At 40.5% G+C, this 22,888-nt stretch overlaps 3 protein-coding genes and 1 long non-coding RNA gene across 6 annotated transcripts; 2 read left to right on the top strand and 2 right to left on the bottom strand.

Annotated features, from left to right (window-relative positions):
* LOC135582314 (transcription factor MYBS2-like) lies at positions 1-1,532 on the top strand. Of its 2 annotated transcripts, none has more exons than XM_065116437.1 (3): positions 1-599; positions 774-985; positions 1,184-1,532. In XM_065116437.1, the coding sequence occupies exons 1-3, from the start codon at positions 239-241 to the stop codon at positions 1,388-1,390; spliced, it is 780 nt and encodes a 259-aa protein (XP_064972509.1). In that variant the 5' UTR covers positions 1-238; the 3' UTR covers positions 1,391-1,532. The 2 variants fall into 2 exon arrangements, with proteins under 2 accessions (XP_064972509.1, XP_064972510.1); XM_065116438.1 differs by having other exon boundaries at positions 11-599; positions 1,065-1,532.
* Positions 1,533-2,847: 1,315 nt separating this feature from the next.
* Positions 2,848-8,180, bottom strand: LOC135616081 (putative glycerol-3-phosphate transporter 4). 2 transcript variants are annotated; one of them, XM_065115253.1, is made up of 4 exons: positions 7,816-8,180; positions 7,070-7,776; positions 3,152-3,706; positions 2,848-3,027 (listed from the first exon to the last, which is right to left on the bottom strand). In XM_065115253.1, the coding sequence occupies exons 1-4, from the start codon at positions 8,031-8,033 to the stop codon at positions 2,990-2,992; spliced, it is 1,518 nt and encodes a 505-aa protein (XP_064971325.1). In that variant the 5' UTR covers positions 8,034-8,180; the 3' UTR covers positions 2,848-2,989. The 2 variants fall into 2 exon arrangements, with proteins under 2 accessions (XP_064971325.1, XP_064971324.1); XM_065115252.1 differs by having other exon boundaries at positions 7,070-8,180.
* An 8,994-nt stretch (positions 8,181-17,174) lies between these two features.
* LOC135616437 (uncharacterized) lies at positions 17,175-18,667 on the top strand. Its single transcript, XR_010488338.1, has 3 exons — positions 17,175-17,269; positions 17,365-17,526; positions 18,386-18,667. It is a non-coding gene; the product is annotated as an uncharacterized LOC135616437 (long non-coding RNA).
* A 424-nt stretch (positions 18,668-19,091) lies between these two features.
* Positions 19,092-22,102, bottom strand: LOC135616080 (uncharacterized). The gene is made up of 5 exons (XM_065115251.1): positions 21,802-22,102; positions 21,066-21,431; positions 20,506-20,982; positions 19,853-20,209; positions 19,092-19,770 (listed from the first exon to the last, which is right to left on the bottom strand). The coding sequence occupies exons 1-5, from the start codon at positions 21,931-21,933 to the stop codon at positions 19,288-19,290; spliced, it is 1,815 nt and encodes a 604-aa protein (XP_064971323.1). The 5' UTR covers positions 21,934-22,102; the 3' UTR covers positions 19,092-19,287.
* Positions 22,103-22,888: the final 786 nt, after the last annotated feature.

Raw genomic sequence — 22,888 nt, 5'->3', positions numbered from 1 at the left:
GGATGCATTTGTTTCTGTAGAGATCGAACGTTAATACCTTTGCACCTCATTTCCCACTCTGATTTAGGATTAAATTATCTGTGAACATGATAGAATATTGTTGTTCAAATTCTCGTTTGTTCTCTTCTGTTCGTCGATGGCCCCATTTATCCTCACGTAGCGGTAAGCTGGTCAACCTGATGCTGCATTGGTCCGCTCTCGAAGGGTTCATTCGAAGCAATTCACACCCAAAGTCCTCATGGAAGTCCACGAGGGAGCTCCGATTCTATATACCTCGCAAGCGAGCATGTTACGGGGGGTGGGGAAAGAGATGAGTCAAGCGTCGTGCTTCAAGGCTTCGACCATGGAGGCGGTGGTGGAGGAGCACAAGAGGGAGAAGGTAGTGAAGCTATTTGGCGTCAGGATTCTGGGGACGGCCGAAGGGGAGGAGGAGGAGGTGATGAGGAAATGCTGGAGCATGGGTTGCTTGGCCTCCTGCACGGTCGCATCTCCCTGTGCCGCCCCCGGCACCGGCGGCAGCAGCCAGGCCTACGTCTCCGACAGCGGCCTGGACCAGTCTTTAAAGAGAGGGAGCAGGAGAGGCCAGGAAAGGAAGCGAGGTTGGTCTCGTTTGCCTTTTTGCTTCTCTAGTTTTAGTTTTAATCATCTTGACATCCTTCCTCGGGATTCGATGTTCTTGAATTCACCCTTCGAGATCTACCAGCTTCCGAGTGAGTCCTTTCTTTCTCTTGGGGTCTCACTTTCCTGCCGATCTCTGAGTTTGTTCTTCACAGGAATTCCCTGGACGGAGGAAGAGCACAGAACGTTTCTAGCTGGGTTGGAAAAGCTTGGGAAGGGGGACTGGAGAGGAATCTCCAGGGAGTTTGTGACCAGTAGAACTCCAACCCAAGTAGCCAGCCACGCTCAGAAGTATTTCCTTAGGAAGAACAATCCCGGCAAAAGGAAGCGCAGGTCCAGCCTCTTCGATGTGGTCACCTCTGATCGAGTAAATTTCCTTCTGTCTCAGCATTGATCTTCTGTAGCTCTTCTGCCTTCCTTTGATGTAATCTAGATTTCAGCCGCAGGTACTGCCATAGATGCAGTATGGCCCCCTGCAGGAGTTGTTCGTGTCCATGGAGGCACCCGTTTGGTAATCCTCTTGCAATTTCAACGTAGTTCTGATTGTTCCATGGGTTCTTATCAGGTGGGGATCTCGGGCAGCAGCACTGTGGGAGATGATCCAGATCTCCTAGGAGTATCTTCGTCATACTCAAGCTGCCAACCTCTCTCTTCTGATGCTCCTCTGTCAGATGAACCCAGTGATTTGGAGCTGAGGATTGCACTTCCTGCGCCACACAGTCTGACTAAATTAGCTACTCAGGGAGCAGCAGGTGCAATAAGAGTGATCTGATCACGCATGTAACATCTGTTCATCTTTGTAAGTGCCATATTCTGTATAATAATAAATGAAACGCTCAGAAGGTAGATGGTGTCTTCCTGAAGCAAAGAGGCCTCGAGGAATACCTTTGTGTCCCTCTCTGTCTCTTCCTCTACTTTGTTGTTCCCATCTCAGTGACATCAAGGATAGATGCTTGTGTAATTCTGAGCATTGGGTCGTTTGGAGGTTGAGATAATATTCACCGCAGAAAGTTGTGTGGCTCACTGGAATTTGGTCTTCGTAGATCCAGACATGCATGTTGAACATTGATTTGAACGGTCTCCAGGTGAAGATGAACCCTTCGAACATCACGGTTGTGGAGATGCACCCTGGAAACTGCACAGAGCTTGGTAGGTGCCAGTCTAATGGTCAACAATGCACTCGTCCATGGATGGGTGGAAGTCCGAGGTTCCTCAATCTCACAAGTCAAGTTAAGACAGGTATGAAGGGAAAAGGACTCAGGGAGGTAGTTTCTGAGAAAGTTGCAGAGACTGTAATCAAGGAAAATTGGAGTACCTATAGCATTTCGATCTACAGACTAAACACAATTTGTAGGGCAATTTGCCAAAAAACGGACAAATATATATTTGATCTTTTGGGTTTATTACATAAGTTTATGTCAAATCAGACTTCCAGTTCATTCATGAAATCAATGAAACAAGGTGATGGAATCACGTTTTCCTTAAAGATACAATGAAACTGTAGTTTCTGTAGCATCAATCGTTGTCTTTCTTTCATATTCACTCATTGATGCAAGTTTCATTGAAGCCTTGTAGCCTTAGCTAAAAGAAAACCCACTAAAGACTCAATAAAAAGGTGCTGAAGCAGGAAGGGAAGTGCTAATTAAACTTCGGACAGGCATTGATTTTTGTAGTAAAGGGAGGGAAGTTTGGGCTTTCAGGATTCCTCATCGTTAAGAAAACAATGATAATGATGCAAGCCAGGAAGAGTGCTTCGAGGTTCTAATTATTGCGCAAGGTTTGGAAGCAGAGTCTCCAAGAAATAAGGCTCTACCTGGAGAAGTCATGTCAATAATTCTGGAGGATTGTAAACGGATCATACTATCGAACTTCGGGGGAAGAACTGGATACCATAACAAAATGATTTCAAACATCACTAGCTTCCACAGAGGTTAGTTGAGAGTCTGTGCATAGATTAAATTGATCAGAAGGTCATTGTTCTAAATTTGATATTACTGATAAAGAACAGCTCAGGTATCGTAATAGAAGACGCATTTTTAGTGTAGAAAATTTATCATCTTACCATCAAAGCATCGAAGACCACAGCATTTGGTACATGAATCTATGTAAGTTCAGAATGCACAATTTGGAAGAGAGTTTATCATTAAATGTATGTAACACAAGATCTCGAAAGATCAATAATTGGTCAGACACTAGCAGAGCATAATGATCTGAATATAACTCTGCCACCGCCTTAGTAGGTGCTTAGTGTGCTCACTGCATTTCTTCTAATCATTTAGCTTTCTGTGGGGTGTTTCTTTCTGTTTATCGAACAGTATTAGGACTTCTGTGAATCTACCTGCCACTAAGTATGGATATGTAACCTTTCTCATCAACTATCCTCCATTAGAAGTGGTGAGGAAACAGAACCTGCAAGGAGAAAGAATATCATTACTCTCCACAGTCGGCACGCTTTGCGGAATCAAATGATTTTTACGAGTATACTCCTAGAAGAAAAAAAAGTTACCAAATGGAGAGCTTGGACATACGGTACCTTCCGCTTCCTGCTGGCTTGGATGATCAGTTGATGGGTTCTTATGATGCTGAATTATCTGTGCTATTTCAACTCGAACCAGAACAAATAAAAGGGCACCAGCGATAAATGCTCCAAACATTAGCATCTTGAACACCAAACTCCATCCGTGTCTTGAAAGAAATCCAGTGACAAGAGGCCCCAGTGCAGCACCAACTGAACCAGTACCGTCTATAATGGCAGTTACAGTTGCCAATGCTCGCGAATCGCCTTTGAGTGAGCTGTGAGTACCGAGATCAGCCGAAACAGCAGTTGTTATCAGAGCATAAGGCCCATTGACAAATAAGCCTGTGATCATCATCAGCATGATGTTCACAGACCGAGAAATGCACCCATATGTGTGGTAGGCATAAAGCGAAGGGATCGCTAAGTATATGAATGTGGCTGCTGTGGTGGCCCTTGCATTGAGTTGATCAGATATGAAACCAGCAAGGATCCCACCAATGATTCCCCCCACATCAAAAAGAGTAGAAAGGTTCCCAGCAGACTTAACTGACAGGTATTCTCCTCCAATTGCTGCAACATAAGAAAATGAAACAAGAATATCACTTGCAAGATTTTTTCTTCATAGTGAATTAGGCATATCTGAATGTGAGAACTTGTTCTGTTACAGCTGCATCTAAGATGTATAAATTGAACTGAAAGAATGCAAGTAACAATAACATATGCAGACAATAGTAATATAATAAGAGTTCAACTTGACAACTGTAATTAAGAAAGGTGCCTCTTTCCCATAGAATATGAGAAACACATGCAGTGCTGCAATCTTTGCTTTCAGAGTGTTGATAAGCGATACTGCAGCATACAGCCAAAGCTGCAATTGTCTTCAAATTTGGTCCAGTTAAAATGACTGAATGTATTGAACAATTTCACGAAAGTAGTATATGACATGCCAGAAAATAACTTCTGATATAGAGTTATCAGTACATCACACTCATATATGAACTGAGTACTTGCCCTCACAATCTTCTATTAGCCTCCTGCTAAACAAAATGTTATATTTTAGGTCTAAATACAAAACTAATATACATGTTCAAGTCTGCAAGTATAGAAAGTTATGTCAGAAACATCCTACCAGCACAAAAAAAACTGACTAGAACACTGTCAATTTGTCAGGACTTGAAATTCTGACATCTAGAATTATTTGGTGAGCAAACCAAAAAACTAATCTCCAAAAAGAGGTATCTTTGTGAAGTTTCAAGTATAACAGGATTAAATTTTAAATAGAGGGTGGACCTCGGTGTCATGGAGAGATTGCTCCTTTGCGATATAGATGATATGGCCCGATTCACGAAAACCTCAGTTGTAAGGTAAGTCTACATATGTTGAGCTTTTCCAGATCCAACATTGCAGGAGAGTTGTGTAACAGTGCACGTTTCAACTTACACTGTTAACTACCTTAAATTTACTCTTTTAATCCTTTCAAGTTATACTTCTTGCAGGTTCTAGCCATCTATATCTTCCTTCTCAAGTATTTCTTCTACTCTTCATTATATGGGAATGCATCAGAATCCTCTGATCAAGTCAATTATACTTCTCCTCAAAGCCCTTAATTAGTTTTCTTCAATGAGTGGAATGATTCATTAGTTGATGATCGAAGAATATTTCGTTACAAGCATAGATTAGATTTGAAAGAATCATGTAAATCTCAATCAGAAGCACACTGTGTCTTCAGTGCAAGAGGCTATCCAATAACAGTTGCTTATAGTTCTCAACATGGAAAGTACAAAAAGTTTCTTCTCAATCAAAATAATAAAATAATAAATCATATGTTGAATACGAGAAAAAACATCCTTTTGCAACCAATTCTCAAGCTCCAAACAGTTTTTTTTTTTTCTTTTGCAAACCATCATAATAATAGGAACTTGTTGGGAAGACCACAATAAATTAGAAAGTAGAGTATAATGCTCAAGACAGCATTTGTAGCATCATAAATGAAGATGTAAAATTATGATAAAAATAATCTAAATTCTGTCAATAATGACAGCAAAAGTGAAAGCTATCCAATCACTAGTCTGGAGATCAGACCAATATGCTTGTTTCAACGGTGATCAAATTGAGATTGAATAGTTGAACTGAGTAAGGGTAACGCAACATATAATGAAATTAAATATCAAGTTTCAGAAAGTAAATAAACAAACAACATTAAATAGAAAAAAGAAAAAACAAATAAAAAAACTCTCTCACATAATTAAATCAACTATATGAAGTTTCGACCAACCTACAGAATCAAGAGTCTCCTAGCAGATGCTTCTGATCATGCAATGGAGGGAACAAACAAAGCAAGAAACTCAAATTAAAAGACTAAAGTATGTTGTACTTTCAAGCAAGGTAGGCAATTTCAAGCACCAGTCAAAGCTCAGGATGATACTGTAGTGGTATGTATCAGTGTACCGAATGTCGGTACTCAGCCTAGAAAAACCAGAAAAAAAAGAAAAAGAAAAAGAAATTTCTCAATGTAGGGCTTGTACCATTCTGTACAAGGTGGCACATGGACATACCGGGCAATATAGGTAATGTACCGAGCATACCACCCATTTATCCTCATCCGTCGAATTGTAAATAGCACCCCATACCGTACCGTACTTGACGGTATTGCAAACCTTGCTTTCAAGGCAGTGAAATAATTAAGAATCCAAATTATTTTGGGTTCTATAAAACACTTGTCTGATGTTTCCTACCTAGATAAGCAATGATTATAAGACACTCTCCCCATAAATCTGGTACAAATACTTGTCATGCAGCCTCAATTTTAGTAGACCAATCAAACTGAAGCAACGTCTACTTCATGAGAAACCAAGAACTCAATAACTACTTGATCTGATTCAGACCAAAGCAGCCACCCAACTATCTATTGCAAGGGAGAAACACCAATTTGTGACACATTCAAATGAAGGGATAAAAAGAGAATATGCACAAGAACAAATGAACCATCACTCTTTAAATTTTCACAACAAAATCAAGGTTTAACTTCATTGGAACAGCTATGAAGTCAGTTATGCCCATGGTTTTTTATGACAAAATAAATAAGCTTCACTAAAATACTTTTTATTCTTGTTGCATGGCACAACACCATCAGGGTCACCATTTCCTATTCATGAATGAACAAAACAAATTGCTTCAAAAGTATTCTTTTTCATATGAAACTTATGAGGTAAAATGTTGTTGAAGTAGGATGGGTTTTTAATTCTGGTTGAGGCCTCTGCAGTGAGCTTTCTGATATTGTCAACCATAAAGGTCTAGCAAAAGATTTGTAGCATGATGCATGTGCCAAATATGTCATGTAAAGGCATGCACAATTTGCAAGCATTAGTAATACAGAATTACACAACTTTGCACCTTTCCCATCCAAGAGGACACCATAATAGCATTATCATTCTCATGTCTCTGTTATAAAATACTCTCATTGGATCCAAAGTCAATCATGTGAAGACGATTCTGATTATTAAACAACAAACACCGCCCACAAATCACATTCTCACTATACTAAGCACTTCATTTGCGAGATAACTAATAACCATATCAATTTTTTTCTGATTCAACACGATAATCCCAATCAATATTCAATGAACATGTAGAGAGCCTTAATTTAAGCCAGCAATTGCAAACTATGCTCATCTAATAGCTTTGATCTATGCAAGTTTTGACCTCAAGGCGAAACCTCCCCTACATTTTAATGCCCTTTTCTTTACCTCAGTTGCAATGTGCAAGCTAAAAGACTAGTGTCATTCATGCAAACAAGCAACCCGACTCCAACTTCCCCACAGATGCAGAAAGGTAAAAGAAACTTATAGTTCTAATGTATCCTACATTAATCAAAATCCATTTTTTTTTATTCACTACCAACAACCAGACGGAGTCAGGATGAGGAAAAGTTACCAGTGTGGCTGAGGTAAAATGGCAACCAGTATAAGAACGTGTAGGCGACAAGCTTTGAGAAGAAGAGACAGAGCGCAAATGGAACCACCCCTGGTATCAAGAACGCCTTGGCAATCCCAATGGCATTTCTTTTGTCGTCCGTCGATTCCATCTCCTGCCCTGCCTCCTCATCTTGAACATCATTCACCTTGCCATACCGGCTGCTACCAAGCCCAACGTCTTCCGGATATGCAGCCAAGAAGAAGTACACCAGAATCCCACCGGAACCTATCAAAGCCCCTGGCAGAATGAACGACCAACCCCACCCCCGCTGCAGCACGCTGGCCGCGAGCAATGATCCACAGATGTTCCCAACTGAGGTGTGGGCATTCCATATCCCCATGATGAGTCCTCTCTTCCGTTCCCCGAACCAATTCCCAACCACAGCCACCACTGACGGCCACCCGGTAGCCTGGAGCAATCCGGCCAGCATCTGCATGGTGAGGTAGAATCCAAAGGCGTGAATGTTCAAGAAGTAGCCCACGCCGAAGAGGGCAACGAAAACACCGCTGCCCATCATTCCAGCAGCGAGGAACTGCCGGAGGTTAAGGCGGTCACCGAGATGACCTGCGGCGTACATCCCAAGGGAATAGCAAGCTAGGAACGCAACGTCAATCTCGCCAAGCTTGGCCGTGCCATCGGTCCCGTTGAACGGCGGCCAGCCCTGGCTACCGGGCGATGCCAGTACCGTGCGTCCGCCATCGGACTCGATGAAGACAGGGCCGAGGGGCCAGCGGGGCGGCTTCGACGAGGGGGGCTCGGGGTCGAGGACGCTTTTGACGATGCTGGTAGGCTTACGCGAGGCGTGGTAACAGGCGTAGGCGACGAAGGTGAGGGCGAGGACGAGGCCGCGGTGGGCATTGCGGCTCCACTCCTTGCCTCCAATGCTTCGCAACAGATTGATCCCAGGCGGGGCCGACCTCATTTTCTTCTCTTCAGAGCACAGTTTCCAACGCTAGACCTCTAAAAATCCGATCTTTCTCGTCAAGTTTGATCCTTTTTAAGATTCCAAGAGTAACCGTTGATGGCGAGGCCGGAGGATTTGAGGTCGTAACGTACTCATATTCTTCTCTCCAACCAAACGCAGAGACCTATAAAAATCCGATCATTTTCTATCCTCGGGAACGAAAAAAATTGATCTTGTTTGGGATTCCAACGAGGTAGTGTCAAGGAACGAGGGCGGACATGGGAGGCACGAACCACGTTTTCTCTGTAGGATCCAATGCAACCCACGGCAATAGACCTCCAGCAATAAAAAAGGGAGGGGATGGCGGAGGACGGGAGGAGAAGAAGAAAAGGGAAGGGTTGGTAGAGTGGAGAAGTGGGGCGAGGGAAGTGAAGGTGGTGCGCAAGCGGGGGGAGGAAGATAGCGTAGGCGGTTCGTTGGGAGGTAGAGGAGGAGCGCTCGACCGGTCCCGGTGTTGGAACGGGGGAGGGAAAGGCGGCGCCATTGTCGTGCTCTAGTCGATGGTTGGGGAAGAATCGACGTGGCGGCCATGGGAGGGCCAACATGACACGGAGGAGGTCCCGATTGCTCGGTGCTTGCTTTCTCCGGCCTGCCATTGCTTCTCCCTCCCCAAGTTATTTTACTTTTGGTTCTGCCAATTCCTTATAATCACATTGATTCAATACCCGAAAATAATAAAAAAAATACATAAATATCACAAATTTGGGACAATATGATTTGGATAATTTTTATCATCAATTCCATATAGTTAAATTGATTTCATCTTATCCAATTTTTTAGTATTTCTTATTTTCTTGTAAAAAGTATGTTTTAGTGTTTGTTTGGTAAAATTTTATGTAATAAAGTTGAGAAGAAAAAAAAATTGGAAAGTAGAAATTATTCTTATTATGTATCCTTTCATCTCTTATCTTCTTATAAAAGAGTATGTTTTTAATAGATAACTTATTGTGCGTTGGTTTATTTTGGCTGTTGAAACCGCCTAACAAATTTAGAATTTATTTAGTAAGTCTAAAATAAAAACATACCAGAGACTAAAATAAAATAGCGATGCATTGGTTGAGTTAGATATGTTAGATGCATGCATCACACACATAAGGGATGCATTCGTCTTCAAATCTAAGTCGAAATTATTATCTTTTTCAAATTGTACATATTATATATTTCATTTGATACAATTGTAATCTTTTTTATTATTATTATTCTTTTACTTGGGTATATAAAAAATATTAGAATATTATAATTGGATAATTTGAAGATGAATCAATGAATTGAGTTTTTCTTTTTCAATATTATGTGTGAGTGGTACGATGTCACAAATTATCTTTCCTATTGTATGATTCGTTGGGGAGTATTTTTCTTGAGCCAAAGAGAGTTTACTAGTTATCTTTTTATTTTTTTATTTTTTTAAATTACTATCTTTTTTTACTTCTCTAATTTTGTTATTCTATTATTAAAAAAATTATTGCTATTCGTTATCATGTATGTTGGTGTATGCTAAGGGGATGTCAAATGCATGAAAAGTATAAAGACATTTGGGTATGCTAATTTAAACCTCCATATAGGGGTGTTTAATGTATCAGATGCACAAGGGCATCTATGCAATGTCGATTAGAATTGATCATAGGTGTCGGATGCATGATATGTGCAAGAGCATTGTATTGTATGACTTTTGTTGGTATATTGAATGCACTTATGAGTGTTTAGTTGTGTTGACCTAAACTATCCACCTATCATATGTATAAGACATGCAAGAAAATACCAGGGGTGTCCAATGCAAGAGATGCAAGGTGTCAACACACTAACTTAAACTTGTTGCATATACAATATCAATTCACAAGAAACATGGAGATGTTGGGGTGGGCCAACTTGAACTACCGATATAGGGGTGCTAGATACATGAGATACTAGTGGGCATTAGTGTTGGGAAACTTTAGGAGAGTATTACATGTGCAACAAAAATAAAAATAAAAATCGATTCCCGAAAGAAAAATATCGAATTGTCGTGTGATGACCGAGAGCGAAAAACTCGAAACGATAAAAACTATATAAGTGGTAGAGACGTTCTCACATATGGGAGATTGTATATCTCCTAAATTGTAAATCTCAGTTCGTGGATAAAGGAGTTCTTGCAAACTTCTCTATAGTGGTGATCCACACAGTAGACACAACGATAACGCACCTCCTCGAGTAGCAGGTTCTCTATTCATGATCACGCATCACCACATAGTAGTAGTAGACAAGAGAGGGGGTGGCTCACGGCTAAAGGAGAGATAGGGAGGAGGAGATAGGTGACTGACGACTATACGGTCTAGCCTATGACTCATGAAACCCCAACTCCTATTTATAGAAAGCTCCTACTGCTAACCCTAATGGATCTACCTTAATGGATATTGGATCCCCATCCAATAACCACTAGGTTAATGGATATTAGATCCCCATCTAATAACCACTCTAAGTTCTATTAGGTCTCACCCAATTGATCCATCAAAACAAGGGCTGGCCGTTGTTTTGTCCAATCCTCTATTCAATATCCTATATAGGATATAAGATTGGATATCCTATATCCAATCCTTTATTCATCACATTGTCCACCATATGTATGTATGTAAACTTCTAGGTCTAATACTAAATTGGCCATGAGTTGTACATATCAGAACTCCTTCTGATTTAGTGAATTATTATCCTTATAATAATTCACTCAACTCATTTACTATAGACGTACTATGCTATTACGTCATAGTCCTTACACGGTATAATGGGATATAATCCATTGGACCTATCTGCCCTCTGTTACCATGTATCTATAATCCTTCATTCATCTAATATATTAAAGATTGTATATCGGGTATGGTGCTGCCAGGCCCATACGAAATCCATCCGAGTCTCATTCTTATCATATTCTCTCGAAAAACTCCTTCTCTCTCAATCTGAGTCTCGTTCTTATTGGATTCTCTCAATATGATTGACCCTAGCCAGGGATTTGCTAGAATAAAGACATATGAGATATTTCTCTCATAATATTGAGAGTAGATGATCCTCTATTGATACTTAATTACCTTCATAAGATTGATTATTATTCCTAATGATCGTATGTACTAGATTTGGAATCTCCATACATATAAGTCTGGTATCAAAGAATGAATTACTCAAATAAAACATCCTTGGTATCTCAAGTCTGGACTAGATACACAACTAGGACTATAAAATCACTGTATGACGATGAGGTATCATTAACCATCCAATATTTCATAAGCGAATCATTCAATAAACTTATTTTCCAATGAGCACCTGTATTATATTCCTAGTATCTCCACACAAATAACTATGAGACCAACTACCTCTATCATATAAACGGGTATATAGCACACCGGTTTGTCTGATTATCTTGATGTCCCTCTCAAGTAACCTATGACCAAGAATATTTAGGATCTATGTTTAAAAGCGAATTGGTCTCATTATCATAATCTCATCATGATCCAATTCTCATTACACAGATCCAAAGACAACACAATATATATTCATCACATAATATAAAATAAGAAAATATCATTATTAATATTAACCAAAAGAGATTATATAACATATCATATGTGACATCACTCACGTGATTGACTTGTTTGACACTTGTAACTAATAATTGGGTCATGATGACTTGAATCGCCTACGTAAGTGGCATTGGACACAAGAGACATATAATAACATCAAGATATATCTGTCTAAATATGCTATATATGGGTGTCAAATGCATGAGATATATAAAGAAATTAGGATGTGCTATCGATATAAGTCTTGTCAGATGCAAGAGATGTGCAAAGGTATGACATTGACATATAATGGCATCAAGACATATCTGCCTAAATAAGCTATAGAATATGCTCTAGAACATCAATATAGAATATGTGATACTCATGCGACACATGAGGATATCAAGACATGCTAACTTAAATTGCCTATGTAGGGGGTATCGATACATTAATACATATGGGTATTGAGTTATGCTAACTTGTACCCCTCGCATAAGTGGTGTTAGATCCACGAGACATGTCAACTTAAATTGTCTTAGGTGTCAGATGCATGAGATATACTAGAGCATTAGGGTGTACCGACTTGAATTACCAGCATAGGTTTCATAATAGGTATGTGGGTGTCAGGACATGCCAACTTAAACCTCTGATGTAGGGGTGTTGAATGCATGAGATGTACAATAGTGTTATAGTATGCACAAGACTTAGAAGGTGTCAGATGTAAGAAACATACTAGAGGACATTAGTGTGTGCTAACAAGGAGTGTAAGATGCATGAGATACATGATGGTATTGAGATGTCTCGGATTAAATTGCTTAGATAGGGGTGTCAGATGTAAGAGACACACAAAGGCATCAAGGCGTAGAGTATTGAACCCCTTGTTTAGTATATACGAAAGCATAAGATATCATGCCAACATGAACCACCTACATACCTAGTGTCTCACTTATGAGATACTCAAGAGTGTTAGGACATGTCAACCAGAACCACCCATGTAGAGAGGTGCATCTTGCAGGAAATGGGCAAGGGCATTGAGGCGTGGTGACTTGAATGACCCCCATAGGAGATATTAAGTGCATGAGACATGCAAGTTTGTCGAGCATGCCAACTTGAAGCATCCTTGTAGGGGGATGTTGATGCATGAGATGCACTAGGGCATTAGGATATGGCAAAATAGATCTCCTTAGGATATGCCAAATTGGATCACCTATGTAAGCATAAGACACATGGGCATTGTGGTTTAGTGACTTAAACCACCTGCATATGGGGTATCAGACATAAAAGATGCATGATTTCATTGACATGTGACCTGAATCCCTTGTATGAGGTGTCGGATACATGAGACAAGCAAGGGCTTCAAACCATGTCAATTTGAACTGCCCACATAGCGAGTGGACAAATAGGATATGTGAGCGTGTGTCAAGACATACAGACTTGAACTCTCCACAGGTGTGTTTGATGCAGATGACACATAAGGGCATCACAATATGGCATCTTGAACCACCTGCATAGAGGCTATCAAACCATGAGACACACCTAACATGAGTCACTCGTGTAAGAGACTTCTAATGGAAGAGATGCATTCACGAGCATGTCGATATGTGTTGACTTAAACTGCTTGTGTAGGAGATGTCAGACGCATGGGATACACTAGAGCGTTAGTGCATGCTTACTTGAATTACTTGTGTAAAGAGTGTTATATGCATGAGATATGTGAGGACATTCGGGTATGCTAACTAGAACCATTCTTGTTAGTAGTGTTGAATACATGAGATAGGTGAGGGTATTTAGGCATATCGACTTGAATTGCTTATGTAGTAAGTGTCAAGCATATGAGATGTACAAGAGCTTTAGGGTAAGCTATTGGTGTAGGGGCTATCAAACACAAAAGATACACTATGGTGTTGTGGTGTGCCATCTGAATGGCTCAAGAAGGCGTGCTAGGCTCATGAGATGCATTATGACATTATGGTAAGCTAACTTGAATCATTCTCATACAAGTCTTGGACATATGAGATACATGAGAACATCAAAGTGTGCTGACTTGAATAACCTACATGAGAATTGTTGGACCCATGAGATGCATAAGCCATGATGACTTAAACTACTAGACTTGAATATCTAGCATAGAGGCATCAAATGTTCCAATTGAAGTGCTTGTGTAAAAGGTATCAAACACATGAGATGCAGAAAAGCATCAAGATGCTATGATATAAACTTCAATAGCATAGGATGCTATTGAAGTGCTCATGTAGAGGATGTCAAATGCAAGAGATGGCTTTTGTTAGCAGCATATTGACTTAAATCTCTAGTGTGGGGGGTTGTCATATGCATGTGAGGTGCGAGGGAGTTTGGACCAATGCTGACTTGATCCACCCGTGTATAGAGTGTCGGACACATGAGAAGCATGAGGGTCGAACCGTGTCAATATAAACTACCAATGTAAGGGATATTAGATGCATGAGACATGTTAGGTCATCGCAGCTTGTTGACATAAATGCCCCATACAGTGGATTTCATACACGAGATGCACAAAGATATTAAGGGATGTTAATATTAGTTGTTGGAGTAAGAGATTTTGGATGCAAAATACATGTGAGGTTCTCGTAGCATGCCAATTTAAACCTCTTACATAGCATGTGCTAGATGCTTGAGATGCATGAGGTCATCAATGTATGTTAACTTGAACTATTTGGTGTCAGATGTATGAGACAGAGAGAGCATTTGGGGTATGCTAAAGGGAGTGTTAGATATATTAGACATAGGAATCATTGGCATATGTCAACTTAAGACACTCACATAAGGGTTATTAGACACATGAGATACACAAGCACATTAGGGTGTGCCAACTTGAACATCTTGTTTAGAATGTTTCAAACACCAAAGAAGAGTAAGGGTATCATGGTATGTTGACTTGAACCACCCATGTGGAGGGTGTCAGATACATGAGATGTATAAGGCATGTTGACATGAACCACCCACGTAGGGCATTTTGGATGCAAAAGTTACGCAAGGGTGTTATGGTGTCTCTACTTGAACTTCACATATAGCAGTTGTCAGATGCATGAGAAGCACAATGTCAACGATATTTATCTTCATGAATTGCTAGTGTATGATATGTCGGATGCATGAGACATACAAGAGAGTTGAGGCTAGTGCTCACTTGAACTATCCATGTAGGAAATGTTAAACGTATGAGATGCATTAGAGTGTTGGAGCATACCAACTTTAACAAACATTGTAGGGGGGTGTTCGATACATGAGGGCATCAAGGAGTGCCAACATGAATAACTCATGTATGGAGTGTCAAACACATTAGATGAGCATGATCATTGAGGTGTCCCAACATGAATAGTCAATGTAGGGGTTCTCATATGCATGAGATTACTAGGGGCATTAAGGCAAGCCGACTTGAACCTCTCACATAGAGAATGTCAGATGCATGGGACACACAAGAGCATCAGGATATACTGAATTAAATCATCCACGTAGGTTGTCGGACATATGAGATGCAAAAGAGCATCGGGGCTTATACATAAACACTCTATATGTAGTGAGTGTCAAACACATGAGATGCATAAGGGCGTTAAGGCATGTTAACATTACTTAACCACCCACATATATGGTTTTGGATGCAAAAGAAACTCGAGGGCATGCCAACTTAAATAACTACATAGGAATGTTGGATACTACAAGATATCAGCATGTGTCAACTTAAACCACCCGTGTAGAGAGGTATTAGATGCATGACAAGTATGAGGGTGTTGAGGTATGCTAACTTGAATCATTTATATAGAATGTTCCAATTGCATGAGACATACCGGGCATAGAGTGTTGCGAACTTGAATCACTCACATAGAGGATATTAGATGCATACATGAAAGCATCAAGATATGTCGACTTAAATCACAACCACAGAGGTATTGAATCATGTATTTAGAGGGTATCAGATGCATGAGATACACAAGTGCATCAAGGGTGCTAACTTGAACCACTTACTTACGTGGGTGGTGTCAAACACATAAGATAAGACGCTTAAGTTAAATGAGAATTCAAATCATACCTAAAGAGTTCTTCCTTGTACCACCCCAAATAGAGAAATTTAGTTTAGATATTATGTCGACTAGGTGTGATTCCATAGTGCCATGTCATCATCATGTTGATTAGGTGAGCCTAGATGACACTACATAATCATCATCATCTGACTAAGTGCACCCTCGTGGCCAACAAGGCACCACACGTCGAATCTCAACCAATTACTTACGGTTTGACTAAATGTTATGTGTCGTGTTTCGATTGGTTGTCAAAAGTAATCGCATATCACATAATATCTGATGCCATCCCATTGAAGGACAGTCCATAGAAGCAATCCGGAAAATCTCCTACAAAAGCCAAGATGCTGTTCGTTTCTCGTAATAAAGCCTATTCTCGGATTGGAGGGCTACTTCAACCTGGGGTTCCAATACTCTGTAGAAGGAGCAAGATGCGAGAGAAGGGGTGGGAAAAGTATAGACAAAACCAAAAATGGATCTTGCCATACCTTGATTCTGCTCGGTGGTCGAGTGTGGAGAAGCACTGATAGACAGATTTAATTGGAACGATGTGAGCCGCTCATGATGATTTCATAGAGCCGGTGTTGCTACGTTGAGACGCAGAAATGGACCCGCTTCTGGCAGCACTCATTCTTAGCAGGAATTCTAAAGTGCAAATGGATATCGATCGATACTTCCATGAGTAATCATGGCTGCGACAATGGCGATGACTATGAAAGCAACAATGGCAGTGAAAGTGAAAGACAACCAGGCCAATGGCTGCGGTTCCCCTTTCGTACTCTGACAGTGTCCTTCTCGTCGTAGAGTAAGTAATCTATTTCCTGTAATTCTTGTGACGGTTCTCTTCGTTAAGCAACACCTTTGACGTCCTTCAAATGGTTTCTTAGGCATGAAGCCAAATGACGATGGAATAATGAAGAAGATACATATAAATCCTACATACGTATACGATGACAGGAATGTTCTTCTTTGACGTGTGTGAAATGGGCCTATCGTACACATACTCTTCTTCTTGGAGAGGCTTAAGAAAGAAGCACTTCGTTAAGTAAAAGGCGACAATAAACACCCAGGAGGAAGATGACAACCAACAGAGACTGATGAAATAGCGCCTGCCTTTGCTTCTGGTAGAGCAATAAGAACAGACAGAGCAAAGCGAAACCAAAAGAAGAGCAAGGTAGGTCTGTCATTGTTGATGGAAGGCAACCAAGGAGCTGGTAGTTCCCGCTGCTATCTTCTCGATGTCCCTCCAGTCTCAAGGCCCTCCGTGGCGGCGCACCAAATGGAGTTCGGGTATCCCAAAGATAGCTTCCAAGGTCTGGGATTCGTCGTTCCACCACATGGAGGTCCATTTCTGCTTTCGACCGATGCTGTTCCCTTCACTAACCCTACTGCCACATGCTGTGAAAAGTCTATTTCCGATCCTTGGAGCAATGAAGAGGTAGGCAAGTATATGGATAGATCCGTATGGGTTTGGCAAAGTCGATGCACTTCCTTAGGCATGCATGGCTTTGATCACCTTTTTTGTTTGGGTCTCTATGCCATATAACCAGGTGGGAACCTCAGATTCCAAAGATCCCAATGATCAAACAAGCTCTAGCAAGGACGGTGATAACTCATGGTATGAATCTGAAACCACCCCCCCACTCCCTCTCTGTGTCTCATATCCTGAGCAGCAGACTACACCATGGAAATGATTATTTATGTGCCAAGTAGGTGGAGGGGCTCTTCTTTGGAGAAGGGGAAGGTGAAGGTGAAAAGGAAGATGAGGGAGCCAAGGTTCTGCTTCCAAACAAGAAGCGATGTGGATGTCCTAGACGATGGGTACAAGTGGAGGAAATATGGGCAAAAAGTGGTGAAGAACAGCCTCCATCCCAGGTACCTTCATCATCAGTCTTTGAATCATGACACCAATCGATAAGAATGATCATGGATGTAGGTAAATCATCACAGATATCTTCTTACTTGAAAGACATCAAAACAACAAGAAAGATTCTAATAAATCCATATGAATGCATAAAAGGACATATGTTTTTTTATTTGACATGAGCTTTAATCTCATCATTTCAAATATATGCAGTTTCCTTTTCTTTACCAGTCAAGCTTCCAAATGATGAATAGTAGTGCCACTGACTGTATCCAGGCATTAAGAGTGTGGATGTATGAAGTCAATAACTGTTCAAGAATTTCCAGAGTTGAAAATACATCTCTCATAAATGTTGGAGTGAACTGATGATAAGCATGCAAAACTGGCATTTAAGATCTTTCTCTATTTATGTTTTGAATATATATATAAAGAGAGAGAGAAAGTAGCACATTGTTGGAAAATAAATATAATTAATTTATGTTTATAAAAAATATAAAGTCATTTAGGCAACTATGCAAAACACCAATAGCACATAAAACTCATTGGAACAAGTAAATGAATAATATGTATATATTGCAAGACTTGACTAGATTCAGATAGCCATTGATAAAGCAAACTACAGTTGATAAGTGAAACCTTTTTGACAAACATGAAATCAATGATATGGAATTTGATGTTGATTTAAGTAGAAATTTTTAGGTAAAATTTAGGATTATAAAGATAGAGAAAGATGGATGACAGGTGAAAATTTTCTTTTCTTTTTGGAAGTGCATCAAATGTGTTATCTAGCTAGGAATCATAGGAGGGGTTGCATTCCACACGAAACATCGAGCTTTCTACATGTCTTTGTCATCTCAACTTTGTCAGCAGAAGCTACTACCGCTGCACCCACAACAACTGCAGAGTGAAGAAAAGAGTCGAGCGACTGTCGGAGGACTGTCGAATGGTCATCACCACGTACGAGGGTAGACACACCCATTCTCCCTGCGACGATGAGAACTCTTCCGAACATGAATGTTTCAGTTCATTTTAGGAAGTCGACCCACGTAGAATGCGTTGTTACTACGTGAGTTCTCTTCGGAAGTATCTGAAGGACCATCATGAATAATGGATGTTGCTCAAGCTTTGTGTCTCTGAGAGGATCGAGTCTTGTGGAATGGCTTGTAAGATTGCTACTAAAGCGCTGCTTCTCTATCAACATATTTAATTATGATGCTCACTTCGAAACACAATCTTATCATATGCCTAAACTGTTTTCATGCTTTTGTCTTCTCGCAAGAGGATGATTGGGTTGATGTGATCGTTTTCCTTTTCCTTCACAATTTCTTGGCTAAATCATATTCCCAGCATCATTTTGCATAATTGTGGGCAACAAGATTGTATTTTTTCCCAAAAGAAAATTCGATCTATTTAAAGAAAAAGAACTGTACACTTACAAACGACTCAACAGATCTCAAGCAGCAGTCTTCAAAGTACAAACGATCCTACGAAGCAAAAGCCAGTGAAGACATGCTTTGACACTCTCTGATAGTTCCAGAGAAGGCTTAGATGGGGAAAGGTTGGAGTGGTGACAGAGAAAACGCACAGCTACGTTCCAAGTGGTGTTAATGGCTTGGTGTACCGACGATCTCAGCTCGTGGCAGAACAAGGAGTAAATAATAGAGACCTCAGATATATTATCAATGGAGGATCCAACTTCAACATATTAAAGAACTCATGGAATGAAAGAGATGAAGAAACAAGATATAGATTTCGGAAGCTACATTTGACAGTTAATCTCTCCAGGACTGTATACATGCTATGTGCTTCGGCCATGTGAGTGCTGTAGTGCCATCAAATTTCTTCCAGGTTTGTAGAGCTGCAGTCAGGTCATCTATCTTCGCTTTTATACTTCGACAGCAGTTGCCGTGCACCGTAGTCACTTCTTTGAAGCTCTCGCTGTCTTGACAGAATGTACTGAAGTAAAGAGTGTCTAAATATCGAACACTGATGCCTAATTGCTTGAAGACACCCGCAGATTTCAAAGCAGCAAGAACATCTTGATCATGCTTTTGCCCAAAGGATTCTCTTGACGCAGACCACATGTCGAACAGCTTGATGGTTTTGTTGTTGGACCTCACAAAGAAAAATCCTGTGTTGATGGAATTAGAATCGTCGAATGGATTGCCATTGTATCTGTCGCAACTTATCTGGAAGTCCTCGCCATTTAGATTCAACTTGGCAAAGGGATTCCTTAGCCATATGACATCCATGTCCTGATTACAGCAAAAGCAAAAAAGGTGAGATCGGAAATGATTCGACTCTTGGAATTGAAATCTAAGGCCTACATTGACCGACCGTGAAGATGAAGTTGTATCCGTGCTCAAGGATTTGTCCAAGAATGAGAATTTTCTGCCACACCAAATCAATGTAGCCAGCAGACATGAAGAGCTGCTCCTTGGAGAAATTAAGGCCCTCAGCAACAGGCCTATAACAATGAAGATTCAGCGTTCTGCAACGTTCGAAAGAAATTTGATCCACTGTGATGAGGAAGAGGTGTTTGATCAAGAATGCGGTACTCTCCCCTTCTGTCAGGCTTCTCAGGAAGAGATCCAGCATGCCGTTCTCATCGACATATGCCTTGTTTAGGTAACTGATGATCACGGTCTTGTTCCCCATGGAAGCACCTTGCAAAGCTGTTTCAAGCTGATATGTCTGGCCAAAAGCAACAATAAGATGCATGAGCAAGGAAGAAGTATGAATCTTTCATATACGAGAGAAGATCTTTGCAGGACTTCAGCTGACAAAAGTGAATCGAATTTCTCATCGATGCTATGGTGAATGTTTAAGGAACTCTGGAATTCTGTGTACCAACATGGTTTGATGGTTTGAATGAAGATACAAAACATGAACTCTGCTTGTGAACTCAACATATGAGACAAATCCTCTATATAGAAACATTTTGAAGATTACTTTCTGCTCTTTTGAAATGCAACAAGTTCAGAATCTACCTTCCATGATTGGGAACAAGAACCGTGAGCAGGAATTGTGGCATTAAATGTGCCATTGTATGCATTCCGGGCATCAAGCATGGCCGTGAGATCCTCAATCTTTGCTTTATTTCTGGGACAGCAGTTTGCATGCACCGTAATGACCTTTGTGATATCCAGGTTATCCTGGCAGAAACTGCCGAAGGATGTCGGATCCAAGTATCCCACTTTCATGTCCAACTGCTGAAGGACTTCTTCGGACTTCAAAACATAAAGCGCATCGTCTTCTCTAATGCTCTTTGAGTGATGCATCACAGCATATGATTGCTTGAACAATGCAGTAGTCTTTTCGTTTGAAGAAACAAAGTATAAGCCACTGTTGGTGGAGTTGAATTCTTCGAATCGATGCCCATCGTATACACCGTGACTTAACAGCATGTCTTCTCCACCGTGGCTCAACCTTGCGAATGGGTTCCTTAGCCACATTACATCCATTTCCTGTAAGCGCAGAAGTGCAATAAGAACTACAGATGTGTGGTCTTTTGCATGCATGAATGTTTGTCCAAATTCCGCTGACTTACTGTGAAGATGAAGCTGAACCCACGGCCGAGAACTTCTCCGAGGAAGAGAGTTTGTGTCCGAGTGAGGCTGGTGTAGCTTGCATTTTGAGAGCTTGCATCTGGCGAAGTGAAAACATATCCAGTATATAGCTGGTAGCAATGAAGCTGAAGAACCATGCAGTTGTTGTATGCTGTCGGATCGGCTGCAGCGAAAAGAATGTGTTTGATCAAGAACCGAGTCTCCTCCCCTTCCCGCATGCTTTGGAGGAAAAGTTGGAGGATACTGTCGTCTTCCGCAGAGGCATTACTAATCACTCCTATTATCAATGTCCTGTTCGCCATGGAAGCTCCCTCCAACTGTCTTTGAAGCTCGTCTTTCTGGGTCGTCTGCATGGCCAAAGAAAGTACAGAATGTTTGAAGTAATTATGAACACATTTGTTTTGCTCAATTAAATGTTATATCGTTAAGTCGGGAAAGGGGATGAATTCGGCCAGCTGAACATGCAAAAATCTATGGAGATCCCAAACATCGAAGTAAAGCATTACCTAAAACTGTATGTATTGGATGACAGAACCGAAAGTTCATGCAAGAAATTGAACAACGAAATCAGGTTCTGCTGATTTGACTCAGCTGTTAAAGGCATTGCTTCTGATCATTATTGGATAGATAGATAGGATAGGATTGCAAGATGAAGAACAAGTTATCTAAATGAAGATGGAGGCGAAGCTCGTTCGGCGCACGGGCATGCGTACGTACCAGCCGAAACATGGACGGTATTGACACCTCCGGGAGCCATAAGCAAGCGTATGTCAGCACCGCAGCAAGGAGAAATGCCACAACAAGGCGAGCCGTGCGAGGCAAGACGACGACTTCATGGCCGAGGCTCATCTTCGAAATCGTTCGCAAGACATAGAAGCTTGGCAGCGAGACCTCCTGGTGGTTCGGAGAGGTGCGGAGACGACGGCTGTCGTAGCAAGTGACAACAAATAAGATAGAGATGCGGTAGTGATTCCTCACACAATTACATCTTTCTCTTCCCCATTGTAATTCTACCACACTAAAGATCATAAACCCTTATGTATTTACAAAGATCAGAGGACTTTATATGTAATATTACAGCTAATTTGTATTAGTTATAGTGTTGACTTTATATGTACATATCGAAAACTCATCGTAATACTAAAAATATTTAGAATGCATGGGAGACACTATATTTGTATATATTGACTCAAAGGACTAAAGGAGTGTCTTAAATAATATGAGATATGCATATATGCTATTTTAAGTCTTTTAATGATTAATACGGTTTGGATAGTCAACTTTGTAAGGAGATAAGTATAGAGATATGATTCTCATGATTATTATTGCTTTGGGGATAAGTCATTGTCACATGATTAAGCCCACATAATCCCAACTTGAAACGCAAAACTTGGTGTCACCAATCTCGAGGAAAAGAAAAGATTAATGATTTCCTCACCGACCAATTGGTTGCGACGAGATCTGATCTTTCTTTAATGTTTTCTTTCTTAGGGGCTACTTTTAATGTGCTGCAGCTATGCAATCAATTCACGTTGAAGTTGTCGAGGGTGATTTCTTGGGATCAGAAGGTCTTCTATTCTTTTTATCTTATCTTTTTCTTTACGAGTGTGTTGGTAAGCTGAGTTCGAGGGAAGTGTTGCAATTAGTTTTTGCTAGACTTTGTATATTGTTGTGGGTGTTCTCAAGAGACAAATACATATATATTTTGTTAACAAACGATAAGGGATAAAGACAAGATTCGATATTAGCAAAAATCAAATTTTATAAGTTAAAATAGCTGAAATCTTCCATAATCAAGAATTGT

Source organism: Musa acuminata, chromosome BXJ2-7, assembly GCF_036884655.1.
Source record: "Musa acuminata AAA Group cultivar baxijiao chromosome BXJ2-7, Cavendish_Baxijiao_AAA, whole genome shotgun sequence".
Lineage (NCBI taxonomy): Eukaryota > Viridiplantae > Streptophyta > Magnoliopsida > Zingiberales > Musaceae > Musa > Musa acuminata.
This window is presented reverse-complemented; position numbering and strand designations above follow the sequence as displayed.